Source organism: Barbus barbus (genome assembly GCF_936440315.1).
Source record: "Barbus barbus genome assembly, chromosome: 1".
NCBI classification, from domain to species: Eukaryota; Metazoa; Chordata; class Actinopteri; order Cypriniformes; family Cyprinidae; genus Barbus; species Barbus barbus.
The window spans coordinates 45,592,818-45,608,358 of NC_136729.1; the positions used below are offsets into that span (position 1 = coordinate 45,592,818).

Below are 15,541 nucleotides of genomic sequence, written 5' to 3' on the forward strand. Positions count from 1 at the left end.
TGTAGTAGTATTATTTGTATACTGTTAAAGTATTTATTATTAACTTGTATATTTTCAGTCTTCATTTTAATTTTAGTAATTTAATTTTATTTATTAATTATTCTAATTTGTATTTACATTTTAAGATGTAACTCAACAAATATTTACATTTTATTTTATTGTATTTCAGCATTATTTCAATTAAAAACCATTTCATTAAGAATAACAACATGGGCTGTTACATCCAATACAGCTAATGGAAAAAAAGAGAGATTATAAATTAGATGGAAAATGAAATATGGAACAAAAAGATGTTAAAAAAGTCAAATGGACATAAATTTCAGATTGCAGAGTGTGAATAAAGACTGAAGGGCACCTGATAAGATATAATGCGTCATAACTATTTATCAGTATTATGTATTTTGCTGGGTTCTGGGATATTCAGTGACGTCCATTTTTTGGGTGGTTTAAGCATCCAAAAATTTAATTGCTCTAGGTTTTTATTGCACACTGGTTTCATTATTTGCCCTTTAGTCCTGCTTTATAAACATCTTTAATTGTTCCTCGTGATTATCTTTCTCAGAGTACGAAGATTCACGCAAACTTCGGCTGCCGGTTGTTTGCGTACGCAGAGGGACAGGCTCACCGAAACGCTGCCGATCTCTGCATGGACCTCTCAGAGGAGATCAGTGCCAACTTTGAGGCTCTGCCCTTCGCCATGGCCTCTGACAGCGACAATGACGCCGGCACGAGCGTGGCGTCTGACTCCGGGTCTCACGGTCCCCCGTGTCGCATCGCTGCGGTCGTCACAGCACAGCAACGTCAGTCCACTCCGCTGACTCCAGAATATTAACCTATAGTTTCAGATCAAAAGAGCTGTGTGCATTAACTCTTTCCCCGCCAAACACAGAATTTTTCGCGTTTTCACTGCTAGGGGGCGCTATTACGCATCTCCTGAATGAGTAGAAAGTGCCGATCAAAAACACAGACCAGGAAGAAGCAGAAGATCTCATATGTATGCATTTGCATATGAAAAATAATGCGATCATTAACAATAACCACATATAAATGAAAGCTGCCTAATGTTACAGAGTGAAAGACCTGTGCAAGCTTTGGGAGTGATGATGGAAACCATCTACTGTATATTACTGAATATGATCCAGATGTAGTATTTGATAAAAATGCGATTTTCTCAGCTTTTTGCTCAAAATGTTGCTTGTTTTATGAAACCTACCTACATTCAAGTGTTGATTTAAAAAAATAAATAAACAATGCTTGAAGCTAGAATAAAACTGATTTTTTTTTGGTTTAAAAAAGTAGAGGGTCTGATCTTTATTTTGATGTATTGCATGTTCAGATATTCATACAACAAAATAATCTGGGGGCCATGAAATTTTCGAGAAATTCAGCAAAAACGCTGGCGGGGAAAGAGTTAACAGTACCGGTCAAACGTTTGGAATAATTAAGATGTTTTAATGTTTTTAAAAGACGTCTCTTCTGCTCATCAAGGCTGCATTTATTTGATCAAAAATGCAGTAAAAACTGAAATAATGTGAAATATTATTAGAGTTTCAAATAACTTTTATATTTCTGTGATCTGCAGCTGTATTTTCAGCATCATTCCTCCAGTCTTCAGTGTCACATGATCTTCAGAAATCAGTCTAATAAGCTGATTTGCTGCTCAAGAAACATTTATTTTTATTATCAGTGTTAAAAACAGTTGTGCTGCTTCACATTTTTGTGGAAACTGATACTTTTTATCTTTCAGGATTCAATCACAGATGAATAGAAAGTTCAAAAGAACAGCATTTATTTGAAATAGAAATTTTTGTAACATTATAAATGTCTTCACTGCCACTTTTGATCAATTTAATATGTCTCTAATGTTTCAAAAACATAAAAAAAAAATCTTAATTAACTTTTGTTTAGAATTTTATGAATTAATGATCTGACTGAATCAGTAAAGCAGATGTGATTTAAATGCAGTTCATGTGGGTTAAACCTTTATTATTTTGTTTTGTTCACAGAGTACAATAGTGATGCCTCGTGTCACTACAAGTTTGAACTGAGTTATGAGAATCTGGTCGTCTCGGGGCCAAACGCTCGTCCGCCACCGATTGCTGATGACGAGAGTGATGATGAAGACGATGAAGATATTCCTAGGGTATGAAGAGCTCATAACTTAACCATTTGCACACATTATTCACCCCTAACACAGTGACTCCGAGCTGTCTTTTCAAAGAAAACCTGTTTCTTTGCCTTCTCTTTGTGAAGGAGGATCATTATGCTTTGCTGGTGAAAGCGTGGGAAACCAAAGTTTTTCCAACCATTCGCCGTCGTTTCAGGAACGAGGCAGAGAGGAAGTCCGGCCTCGACCAGATCAAAGGAGCCCTGCAGCTGGGTGAATGACCCCTGTCTCTGTTTATTTGCAATGGCTAAAGACATTTTAGCATACTTTAAAAAGAGTGCATATGTACTTTAAAAGAATATACTGAATGCAAACTGAATGTAATGTTTTCAGACACTTAATTGCAATAGATTGAAAAAATGTGTTATGATATAAAATGCATTTGGCTGAATTTTTGACCCACTAAAGTAGGACTTTAAGTACATCTTTATATGTATTCTCATAATTACTTCTATTTTCTTTAGAATATGGTTAAAGTACTGCTGAATGCACTGTCAAGCATTTATGGTGAACTAAAATACATTTATTTTAACCAATTTGTGATGATGAAGTTGCAATTTAATACATTTTAACTATATTTGCTTTGATATTGAATAACGGTTAAAATGATAATCGAGTACTTCACATGTGCTTTAGTATGGTAGTCAACACATCGAAATTAGTGTAGGGCTGCCACTAACGACTATTTTTATTTCGATTAATCTATCGACTAATTTTTCGATTAATCTAAACAATTAATTTCCCACAAAAAAATCAACAATTTTACTTAAGAATATTTTATTAAACCAAATGTTCTAGTCTAATAATAAATCTAAAAACACTTTTTAAAGGAGTATTTACCAGAAATATTATTTACCAGAATTTATTTAGGTGAAAAATGTAAATGTGCAGTATTTCTGAAAAAAATACTTTTTTTTTTTTTTATATAAAATCAATTAATTGGAGAAATTTAATGGAACCATTAAAATGGAATCCAGAAAATAATGGAAAACAGAATTTGGTACAGATAAAACTGTAAAACTCAATTAATTAGACAGGCTTTTTGATTAATTAAATAAAAAAAAAATGAATTTGGAAATTTTTTGTGGTAATAAAAATAGATTTAAGTGAACAATAGCTTTTAAAATGGCTTAAAATACATATATAATAGCAATGATGCAATAATAATTAGTTCAAATAAAAATGAACAAAACTGTTAAAATACATAATGTATTATAAACAATAGAGCTAATGTAGATTATGCATCGCAACAAAGGCCTGCAGGGGCACCAACGACCTGATTATTTTTACACATTACTGCACGATTTAATACTTGTTTAATATTGAGCACCATTTATTTCAAATGTCCACTTAATCTTTATTAATTTGGCCATTTCTTTAGGACAGAAATGCTACAGCAACTGTAATTACATGAATATGTGGACATCAGACCGTGCAAACGTTTGAGTTTTATTTTAAAATCGTGATATATTTTAAAGTAAAACTTTTGCCATTATTACCAAATGCATATTTTAAAAGTGTACTTAAGTGTGTTTAGAAACAGTCATGAAAGTGTCTCTCTTTAAATCTCTTAAGTGGCCTTTAATTAATTTTAATATTATATGATCTGCAGGTAGTTTTTTTGTTTTGTTTTTTGTTTTGAATTATACTACAAGTGCACTTTGAGGACAATTAATTGCACTTCTCTTAAAAAGGCTTTCTGCATGTGTCTAATATGAATAATGCTGTTTAATCGGACAGGAATGGTGGATATTGCTCGTCAGACTGTTGAGTTCCTGTATGAAGAGAATGGAGGTATTCCTCGTGACCTCTACCTCCCAACCATCGAGGACATCAAAGATGAAGCTAACAAATTCACCATTGATAAAGTCCGCAAAGGTCTGTGCAAAACACACTTTTCTGTGTTTAAATCACACATTAGCACTGCAAGTTTTCACCATTTTAGTCAGCTTTTAGCATTTTGAATTACTTGTAAGTGAAGCTTAAATTACAATTCAACATGCTATGGTAACAGGTAAACAGTGTCACTGTTTTTCTCTCAGGTTTGACAGTGGGCATCCGCTGCCCGGAGGGAAACAACAGCAGCAGCAGCACAGGCGGCACAGCCTTGCCCAAGTTTGCCATCCGGGGCATGCTGAAGACCTTCGGCCTGCATGGGGTCGTGCTCGATGTCGACTCTGTGAGTATCTGCCTCCAAACACATCAGCATAGGCAAAAAATAAACCCCACAAAGAGTCAAAATTTCATAAAAAATATACATTGAAATTATATAATTAAATTAAGCCTTATTTAAATAGTTTTTTCATATTTATGACAATTGATTCTATGCACCTTCGTGTTTTATTCTTAATTTTATTTAATATAATTTTACTTTATTTTGTTCATTTTTATTTTGATAATATTAGGGTATAATGAAAATCATCCGGATTTGACACTATTTTGTTTTTAATGAAAGCAGCATAATTCTGTACAATATTCTCATGATAATATGAAATACTTCAGATTTTAAACAACATATTTTTAAACATATAAATATTTTTGGTAACATTGAAATAGTCCAGACATGTTCTTTGCAGGCTGTGAGATTAAATAATATTAATAATAATAATAGTAAGCTCACAGAAATGTGTAATTTCACATTCAAACAAAAAATATATATATATTTTAAAATTAACCTTATTTAAATAATTTTAGCATATTCATTGATGCATACAAGAGATGATTGACTCTTGTATGCATTTGGTTTATTAAGTATTGTTTATGAATTTATTAATTTTTATTATGTTTTTGCAATTTTGATCTGCAAAAATCAGAAAGAGTGATTTTACCATGATATATATATATAATAATAACTATTATTATATATATATTTTTTTATTATATTTGAAAATAAAGTATTATTGAAATACTTTGCATATTCATGAATATTGACTCTACTGTTCGGATATTTTATTCATTATTTTATTTAGTTTTTTATATTTTGGCAATTTTGATTTTGATGATTTTAGGACATCATAATGAGTGACATCATAAGTATAAATACTTATGTTAAATAATATAAACATATATACATATCATTTTTTATGCATTTGTTTCCACAATATTGTAGTCCATACATGTTCTTTGCAGGCTGGGATACTCATTACATCCACAGCCTTTTAGCCTCTTTTAAATGCACCTGTTTCAAACACAACCGATCTGAAACTTGACTGAACTTGATTTGTGTGTATTCAGGCCAGTGAGCTGGTGCAGGTGGAGACGTATCTCCGCAGTGAGGGGGTGTTAGTTCGATACTGGTACCCCATTGAGATGCTGGAGAGGCCGCCGGCAGGATCCCGCAGGGCTGCAGCAAACGGCCTGGTGTCTCTGGACAGCAGCAACATCCAGATTCACCGGTAATGCATTTATAGACACATTTCTTATTGTCAATTTAAAAATATCATGTTTTTACTGACAGAGTTCTTCTTTTAACTCTTTCCCTGAAATAGAAGTGGCTGGCAAATGTTTTCAAGAACGCTGGCAGGGAAAGAGTTAAACACCTTATTTCAGTAACATTCAGTACTGCGTGTGTTTCAGGGAGCTGCTGCGCTGTGAAAGTGCTCTGGCGCGTCTGTACTGCCGCATGGCATTGCTCAACATCTTTGCTCCCAAGAGCCCTCACACATTCACACGTCTCTTCCACATCCCTGCCGTGCGAGACATCACACTTGAGCACCTGCAGCTCTTGTCCAATCAGCTTCTGGCTCCGCCTCTGCCAGGTGATGTCATACGAATAATTTAAGGAGCATGGGTAGCCAACTTGTTTCCAATTTCCAAATTTACATTTTAAATGAATAGTTCACCCAAAAATGAAAATTTTGTGAAAATGTCAGGCCATCCAAGATGTAGATGAGTTTGTTTCTTCATCAGATTTGGAGAAATGTAGCATTGCATCAGTGTCTCAGCAATGGATGCTCTACAGTGAATGGGTGCCGTCAGAATGAGAGTCCAAACAGCTGATAAAAACATCACAATAATCCACACCACTCCAGTCCATCAGTTAACATCTGGAGAAGACAAAAGATGCGTGTTTGTAAGAAACATCCATCCATCATCCAGGTGTCCAAATCCATCATCCAGGTGTTTTAACTTCAAACCGTTGATTCAAAATATAATCCATGATCCATAATAATGCGTCTTCCAGTGAAAAAGTCTATCTCCTGGGCCCAGTTTTTCAAAAAATGTTATGTGGATCAAATTGATCCGGATTTGGAAATCCCATGTTTTGCCATCTTACTTTTATGCCAGTTTTTTAAAGGAACATTGGATTGGATCACTGTGATCCAAATACCCAATTCCAGGATTACCAAATCCTGTTTACCAGAGCCTTAAATGGAACCAACAGAGTAGCCTACTGGCTTAGCAAAGAACAACAGCTAGGCAAAACACCGGGGGCCACAAGTAGCCATTGTTTGTTTTAACTGTAAGAAACAGAAACATTTTACATTCCATATTTTGTTATAATGTTAAGTTGTTAATGTTAAATATTCAAAAATAGTCAAAAATCATTTACAGGACAGATAGCAGCTCTTTCCATCAGTAAACAGTGATTTTGTGATCATTCACTGAGAAAAAAAACTCTGATTTTATTTGGTTCGAAAAACAACTGAATCCACCCTTCTGATGGGATCAGAATGATCCTGTTTTTTTGGATCTAATAGATCCCAAACCGAGTTCAAAGTTTTGAAAAACCCAAAGGGCAGGTTTGATCCAGATCAAATCTAAGATCGGATTACATGCTCGGATTTTAGTTCGGAATCCCTCTTTTGCTTTTGATAAACCCATTTCCAAGATTTGATCCAATCCGTGATCCGAAATCCCACTGGATTACTTTTGAAAAACTGGGCCCTGTTGTCTCGCATTAAAATCCACCCACATATTTGTTTAGAGCAGTTTTGGACTGTTTTTCAGTGCAGATCTGTGCAGATTGCTTTAGACCAGACCTCTTCTTCACTGGACGAAGCGTTATTATGGATTATGGAATAGTATTTTAGTTTAAATCGTTTGTTTCTTACAAACACACAGCTTTCAGCTACTCCAGATGTTAACTGATGGACTAGAGTGGTGTGGATTATTGTGATGTTTTTATCAGTTGTTTGGACTCTCATTCTGACGGCACCCATTCACTGCAGAGCATCCATTGCTGAGACACTGATGCAATGCTACATTTCTCCAAATCTGTTCTTATTAAGAAACAAATTTGTCTACATATTGTATGGCCTGCGGGTGGTTTCAGCAAATTTTCATTTTTGGATGAACTATTCCTTTTAATGCATTCTAGAAAAAACAAAACATAAAATGACTAAAGTGCATCCATCATAATAAAACTCCCTTTTCTGTATTTGTTAATTTCCCTGTCGTGTCTGTAGATGGCAGAATCAGTTCAAACTCTATTCTGCTGGCTCAGTCTATCCTCCACGAGCTGCAGGGCAAGAGCTGCTCCCCGACCGAGCTCTTCTATCAGGGAAACGCTCCGAGCATCCGTGAGTGGCTGACGGTGGCCATCAGCAGAGCCCTGCATCAGGGCGAGGACAGCCTTCTGGAGCTCACTAAACAGATCTGCTGTTTCCTGCAGGTACTAACACCTCAAACCTTATTTGTGCCCACTTATCAGGATTTCTCTCTACAGGATATATTATTATTTTGAAAATCAGGATTTTTATTCAAATAAAAGGATTGACAGAGTAGAGATCAGTATTATTTTAATATCATAGATATACTAGTTTTTATCATTTTTGTTTTATATTTAATTTTTATATTTAATTTTTTTAATTTTACTTCAGGCTTTAGTAATACATTTTTGTCTATAGTTTTTATTAAGTTTTAGTTTTTAGTTTTATTTTAGTATTTAAACTTTAAATGAAATTGAGAAATGTTGGCAATTAGCTGAAATGAAATATATTTTTTAGTTAGTTATTTCAGATTTTTCAGTTAATGTTTATTTTATTTCAAATAATAATTTATGGTGTTAGTTTAATTTTATTTATAGTTTATTATATTTTTAACAATAATAACCCGGGAAGAGTTACAAAAAAAATAAAAATCTAAAGGAAAAATGACAGAAGAGCCTATTATTTCCCTCAATATTATTTTATTTTTTTGTGATCAGAAAGACATCTATAATTTAGATATTTACACATTTTTGTAGCATTATTGTGAGTACATTATACATTATTTTGCAAATACCGATTGCAAATTAAACATTATATTTTGTGATATTTAAATTTATTCAAAAGAAAAAGTGCACTTTTTAACTGTTTTGTACTAAAGTGTACTAAAGAAACATAGTCCTGAAAGTCCACTCTGTTAAATTATTATTAGTTATTGTGGTTACATTTTTATGTTTGATAAACATTCAGAGTGCTCCAGAGCAGTTCACACTGGAAGAGTTTCCCATCACAGAGTCCAAGGTCAGCATGGATGTGAACTTCCCTGGGGCCGCGTTTGTGGTTGTCTCTTGCAAAGAGAGCCAGCTCAGCTGCCGTAAAGAGTGAGTTCCTGTTGATTATCCGACAACACAACATTAGGCATGATTTCTCTATGGATATCACAAGCACTCATATTTCTAAATGACCTGTTTTTGCATCTTGCTTTCATTAAGCAGGGAGTTTTGCACTGTAAGACTACTTATTTCAAAAGAGCAAGAAAAATGTTTTGCGTGTCATGTTTTTCTCTTAGCTCCTCTCTATATAAGGCCCCTTGGACTCGCTTAATGGTGTATGGACTTGGTCATAAGGTTCGACGAAATGGCCAGCTGAATCTGATGGAGGCAGTGTGCTACCCGCTGGACGCCTCCCCGTCCAATACAGGACTCACCCCTCCACCCACAGCCAACCAGTATCCCAGCATCATCATCCCCACTGACAAAGTGCACGTCAAACTAGGCATGTCAAATACGTTACGTTATTACATACATTTTTGGATTTCACCTATTCAAAAGGTTCTACTCCGTATGTTCAATGTATATAAAAATGTTTTTACTTTACTAAAATTGTATACAATAGTGAGCAAAGTGGCCACTTAAATCAGCATCTGGGGCATCTCTTGTGAAAAAAGCATGTTGAATTATATTGGATGTGCATTTCAAATCTTGAAGTATATTTCGAATTTTATTAGTATATTTAAAAAAAAAAAAAGTATTTTCTGATAATATTTTAAAATAAAAGGCCACTTAAGTGACATTTACTTAACGCACTTAAGTACACTTTTAAAAAGTGGCCTTTGTAATAGTCAAATTTAAAATTTTACTTTAGAAGTTCTTTTAAAATAGTTTAAAAAATATTTAGTCGTACTTTAGAGAAGTTTTTATGTTGACTAACATAATAAAGCACATGTAAAGTACTTGATTATAGTTAAATATTACATTCAAGGTTAATATATTTTAAATGCAATAAATTGCAACTTCATCGTTATAAATGTGTTATTACAAATGTTTAAATGCTTATAATGTTTCTATACTTATACATTTCTATAGAAGTGACATTAACCCATAGTTTCCCATAAGTGATTGTTTCATATTTCAAAGACAATATAATAAAGATGTACTTAAGTCCTACGTGGGTCAAAAAAGCAGTTCAAAGTTCAGCTAACTGCATTTAACATACATTTAAATTCTTTTTATTTATTTACAATTAACATTCAGCTGGCACTTAAGTATTTTCTTTTAAAATATATTATTTCCGTAATAAGTACTCCTTTTAGATGTATGCTAAAGTGTACTACTTTTTCAAAAGGATAGGCCGCATGCTCAAAGGCTAGTGTGACCGCAGCATAAGATCAGTAAGATACATTTAGAAAATAGAGGGTGATTTTTCCATTTCATGTCATATTTAACTATATTCTGGTTACTGTCTGCAGGTGTATCTCCCCCTCCTGGTGCAGTGCTGGTGTTGCACTCATTGCCTCTTGAGTTTCCCTTGGCCATGGCCTTTGCTGAACAGCTGCTAACCTACACCATAGGGGAAACCATTGAACACTCTGAGGATGAGCTGGACACTGTGCCCACTTCTGTGCTTATGCAGGTTGTAGAGTTGCTGGGTAAGAAATGTTCATTTATTTTCCCCCGAGGATCAAATGAAACAAACTAGTAAAACTTCCTGTGCAGTTTCTTTTTTCAGCATCACACTTGCTTTATCTGTGTTTAGGTGGGCTTCTGTGGACCACCGATCTTGCTCCGTGCATCAAGGAGCTGATCTTCCATTTGCTTGCAGAGCTTCTCCGCAAGATCCACGCCTTTGAGCGTCGCAAAACCCCCTCGGGGCTGTCTAGCCACATCACATTGCTTCTCAACCCTTGCCTAACAGTCCTTATGGTTCTTCAGTCCGAACTACGAAAACTTTACGACCATGAGACCCAAAGCTGGGGGCCAGCTAGCGGAGGTTCCTGCACTTCCACAACGGGTAGCAGCGGAGCACTTGCGCTCGTCGCCGAGCGGAGCCGCTTCTCGACCTACTTCCACGCCCTGATGGAGGTATGTCTGGCAGTGGCCGAAGTAACTCTGCCGCTCAGTACGGGTGCAGGGACATCGGTGGTAGGCTTCCCCTCATCTACAAGTGCCACCAACTGTAGCGATTCCTCATCCTCTTCATCATCCTCTCCGGGCCAAACGCCCCAAAGTCCAAGCTTGCTTTCGAAGCGCAAAAAGGTGAAGCTAAAGCGTGAACGGGCAGCGGTCACAGTTGCATCAGCAGCTGCCGTCTCAGGAAAACATGGTTCTGGAAGTGGAGCGAGACCATCAGAATGTGACAGTGCTTTACTAAACATGGCCGGAGGGAAGCCAGAGGACATGTTGTGGTTTCACCGTGGGTTGACGTTACTCTTGATTTTACGGCACCTTGCTAACAAGGACCCGCAAGGTCTGGGCGTCACTGAAGATGCCATTGCAGATGCTTGCCAAGCCTTGGTTGGCTCCACTGCTCACAGTCGTTTGCTCGTGCTCTCAGGAATCCCCACTCACTTGGAGGAATCCGTGGTGCGCAATGCAATCCGAAGGGCTTGCAACGCGCACGGTGGTCTCTTCAAGGATGATATCTTTATTCCAGTTCAAGAGGAGGATCCTAAAAAAGCCAAAGCTGAAACTTCAGGTATTCTCCAAGATGCAAAACGAGATTGCACTGCAGGAAGCCCAAATAGCAACAGCGCAACGCCAGCAATGAGCGCCTCCGCTTCAGCGAGCCAGACGTCTGTCTCCGGCTCTTCACAGGGAGCTTCCAGGGCTTCCAGTGAGCTACTAGTGAACCAAGAGCTGGTAACCTCTCAAACAGCACCTTCCCAACCACAAGCACTACTGGATCCCCACACGGTGTCCAGTCAGGAGAGTCTGGATGTGTCTCTTTGTAGCACAGGAAGTCAAGGTAGTCTTGGCAGCATTGGGGAGCAGTTGGATAGTGGTGCGACATCAGTCTCAGATGGGAGCTCCATGTACACAGTTGCCTCTCCAGACATCCATGCCAGTGTGACACGACCAATCAAAGGCTATGCTGTCATAGAGGTGGGTGGGACCGGCAACAGTAATATAATATATAGTGGTGTTTACAAGCATCTTTACTGTTGTTCATACTTAGTTAAATTAGCGTTGTTTTTATTGGTATGGTTATGCCATGCCATGCTCAAGTTTCATATTCATTTATTTTGCCATGCACTTTTATTCATAACACAAGATAATTGACAATGTTTATTTTAGGGAAAAGTATGGAAAACTGAAAATGCACTTGAAAACCCCAAAAATTGTGCTTAAAGTCCTTGGAAGTCCTGGAATTTCATTTAGAAATTTCTGTACGAACCCTGATGATAAAACGCATCTAGAGTACTCTAGCAACTGCATAGCAACACGTTAGCAACCACTTAGAACACCTTAGCAACACTAGTAGCACTAAACATTTTGTGAAAGAAATTAGATACCAAATAATGTTTTTTTTGCTTTTGTCTTATAGGTAAGGGCACGGGCCCAAGTAGAGAAGATTCGGGCCAGTCTTTTTAACAGCAGTGATCTCATTGGCCTTTCCAATCTGGAAAGAGAGGAGGAGCTAATGGAGATGACCAATGAGGAGATCCTCACCGCCTCCTGTGTAAATCAGAGTTTATTTGACACACAAGGGAGTTCTGCCCTGGAGGAGTACTTCCTTGACAAATCGATCAGAGGTTCGTTGATTTCTTTATCATAGAATTTTAAAAAAATATGTTTGTTTATTCTGTAATTCTTTTTGCAAGGGTTTGCTTTAACTTGATATCATGTTTAATTGTGTTTTGTTCTTATAGGAGATAAATTGGTTCCTAAAGCACGTGATGTGCTGACAGACATCTTTAAGAGCTGCATATACGCAGAGCAGGTGCTGAGCTCCATACCAACAAAACCAGTCAAAATATCGGACATTTATCTGAGCAAAGAGCAGATCAACTCTCAGACACCAGGAAATCTGCTCCACGTGTTTTTAACACACATACGGCCTCCGAAGAAGGTGCTTGATGACCAGCTCACGCAGGTAAAAACCTAGGAACAGTAATTAATTACTAATTTATCATGAAACATATTTATTAATAGTTTTTTCTTTAATTATAATAAATAAATAAATAAAAATCCACAACATGCACATGGTCACTTTGAGTCTTCCACATGCATTTTGCAAAATAATTATTAACTATTATTAAGTATTAACAGTTATTATTAATAATTAACAAAAATAATGATTATGAAAACTTTTAAAAATGGACACATCTAGTTGTAATCCACACATATGTGTTACTATTCTATTAACTTTTTCTGTTTGTTTTTTTGTTAGCATCAGTTTTAAGGCCCAGTTGAACAGACATAAAGTATTTGACCGGACCAAAGCAGAAATGATTAATCTTTGTTAATTATACATGTAGATTCTCCGTAAATATGGCACAGTAAAGCCCAACAAAAACAAGCACAGCAAGGCAGGCAAAGAGCAACACCAAGGCAAAGTGGTCAGCACAAAAAGACCCATCACCAAACCCCCGGCCAAAGAGAAGTCCATGCTTAACAGTGTTAGGTGAGTACTGACAGGCATTCACTAGCACTTCAGTAGTCGGTTTCCTCTAACTTGTAAGTGTAAACTGCCAAAAGATTTAACATATTAAATATTTAATTGAATACAAGCATCCCTTACCTTAAGATGCATTTTAATTAACCATTGTTTTTCATTTGAAATATATAAAAGTAGTTCATCTACCGCCATAAGATGCATAGTGCCAGTGTTATTTTATGTATTATTGAGATACTATTATTTTTTTATTAATAAAAAATGCTATACATTTTTAAATTAGTTTTTATTTTTATATATTTTCAGTTATTTTATTGTTTTCATATTTGTAATTTTTGGCCGTTTTATTCATTTTTTTTTTTAATGTCATAGTTTTTTTAATTAATTTTTATTTAGTTTTCAGTTATGTATTTAAGTGAAGATGTATTTTTTTATGTCAGTTAGGTGTTTGTTTGTTTTTTCAAGTAACAAAAATGTTCTTTTTTAGTTTTAGTGGACTATGATATTTCTGCATGGTGTTTTTCCAGAACTGTGCTAAGTGAGAAAAAAACAGTCCTCAAGCCAAAATCTCCTGAGAAGACCAAACCTGATGAAAAAGACCCTGAAAAGTCTCCCGCCAAAAAGCTCGAAGGTTAATGCAATAACATTCTTGATTTCTGAACTTAATAAAAAACGAATACATGATGTGTTTCGGTGGAAGCTCATAAATCTGAACACCTCACCCTTCCTCTGTCCATCAGTGCCAGAAGAGAAGTTTTTGACCCTGGAAGGTTTCCACAAGTTTACTCTAGACAGAGCCAAGCAGGATATCCGCAGTGTTTGGCGGGCGATCCTGGCGTGCGGTTATGACCTGCACTTTGAAAGGTTTGTTTTCGTAGCACCTGATTTGTAATCCAGAACTTGGGAAACGTGTTTTAATGCACTGTGTATTTTAAGTAGTTTTTTAAAGAGCCATTGTATTCATTTACATCTTTTTTGCTCTTTTATGCTTCCGGAAATGATCATAATTATAAAATTAATAACAAGGTTCTGTTTGACTCGTTTTTATTGGGTTTTAAATTCAGCAAAGAGACACTTCATGCATCTTTATCGATCTTTGGTGTCACTATAGAGAACAAGCACATTTCTGGTACTAGTAATGTGTATTATATGTAGCTACTGTTATGTTGTAATGCTCAATAAATTAATAAAATAAATAATTAAAAAACACATTACCTTTAGGGATTTGAGACCAGTTGGAGGTCACTTTTGTTTAGTTATTTACAATGCTTTTTAAAAATTGTGTTTAAGAATTTTATCCTAAAAATGATTTTTTCAGATTTTTTGTTGTGCAAAATATTTGTATGTTTTTTCTTAAGTAAGAAAATAGCAGTTTGCAAACATTTTGTTCTTGAGAATAGGCCTCTAAATATCCATACTGCTGTATGTCTCTCTTCTTCTGGTTTTCAAAAGACTAAAGATGCTGGGAAAGTCTTTTTAAATGACTAGGATAATGAATGCAACTCTCTGAAGAGCTTAATGGTGTTTTTTTGTTTTAGATGCACGTGCATCGACTCCCGACACGCTCAGAAAGCCAGTAGAAAATGGTCCTTTGAGATGGACTTTGCGCTGGTCCAGTTTGCTAACCGTCTCTGCCGACACCTGGCCATCACTCCTGCCCGCTTACATCCTCATGAAGTTTACCTCGACGCCAAGGACACCGCTGACCCCCAGGTCGCGTGCTTATTAGGCAAGTGCATGTCCATATTACGCTGTTAGATTTGGATTATGAGCTGTAGAGTGAGCATGCTTTAGCCCCAGTGTGCACTGAAGGTAACTCTGATCACACAGGCGTTCCAGTGGAGAGTCTGCGTCTGCGGTTTGCTTTGCTGCAGTCGCTCAACAGCACGCTGGAGAGCTTCTTCCTGCCGTTAGTCGAGCTGAGGCTGACGCAAACCTATCAAAACAGCATCGCGACGCTTCTGTGCGAGGCCAAAGGTCAGTCGTCGAACACACAGGCACACGAATGTTTCTTTAGTAGCTATATAGAAGACTACCAAAAAGTACCATGTTTTTTGGAAAGGCTGGGGAATATATTGATTATTTTCAATATATTGAATATTTGTGATCAGTATTATTTTCTTGGCCGTATGAAATGAAGCAGCATTGTGTTTGTCGTAATGATTTTAATACACTTTTTTTTTTTTTTTATTAAGTTTTCCATTTATTTGTGTAACTCGAAAATGTTTTTGGATATCCTTGTTTGGCATTTGACATGCTTTAGTACCGTGGTGATACCATAGTATTCTTTGAAGCGCTTTGGAGAAGCGTGTTCGTGAATGTTAAGCATTAA

At 36.2% G+C, this 15,541-nt stretch overlaps 1 protein-coding gene across 1 annotated transcript in view; it reads left to right on the plus strand.

The window, feature by feature from the left end:
- Window positions 1-15,541, plus strand: part of LOC306868813 (putative E3 ubiquitin-protein ligase HECTD4) — an 83,663-nt gene that overhangs the window by 54,168 nt on the left and 13,954 nt on the right. Inside the window, exons 50-68 of the mRNA XM_079415196.1 lie at window positions 563-800; window positions 2,007-2,143; window positions 2,254-2,380; window positions 3,908-4,045; window positions 4,210-4,346; window positions 5,402-5,562; window positions 5,744-5,925; window positions 7,576-7,781; window positions 8,566-8,696; window positions 8,885-9,090; window positions 10,064-10,243; window positions 10,351-11,696; window positions 12,139-12,346; window positions 12,464-12,687; window positions 13,073-13,218; window positions 13,737-13,840; window positions 13,950-14,073; window positions 14,748-14,938; window positions 15,040-15,186. Coding sequence (XP_079271322.1) covers window positions 563-800; window positions 2,007-2,143; window positions 2,254-2,380; window positions 3,908-4,045; window positions 4,210-4,346; window positions 5,402-5,562; window positions 5,744-5,925; window positions 7,576-7,781; window positions 8,566-8,696; window positions 8,885-9,090; window positions 10,064-10,243; window positions 10,351-11,696; window positions 12,139-12,346; window positions 12,464-12,687; window positions 13,073-13,218; window positions 13,737-13,840; window positions 13,950-14,073; window positions 14,748-14,938; window positions 15,040-15,186 — 4,333 coding nt within the window. The remainder of the gene's footprint in view (window positions 1-562; window positions 801-2,006; window positions 2,144-2,253; window positions 2,381-3,907; window positions 4,046-4,209; window positions 4,347-5,401; window positions 5,563-5,743; window positions 5,926-7,575; window positions 7,782-8,565; window positions 8,697-8,884; window positions 9,091-10,063; window positions 10,244-10,350; window positions 11,697-12,138; window positions 12,347-12,463; window positions 12,688-13,072; window positions 13,219-13,736; window positions 13,841-13,949; window positions 14,074-14,747; window positions 14,939-15,039; window positions 15,187-15,541) is intronic.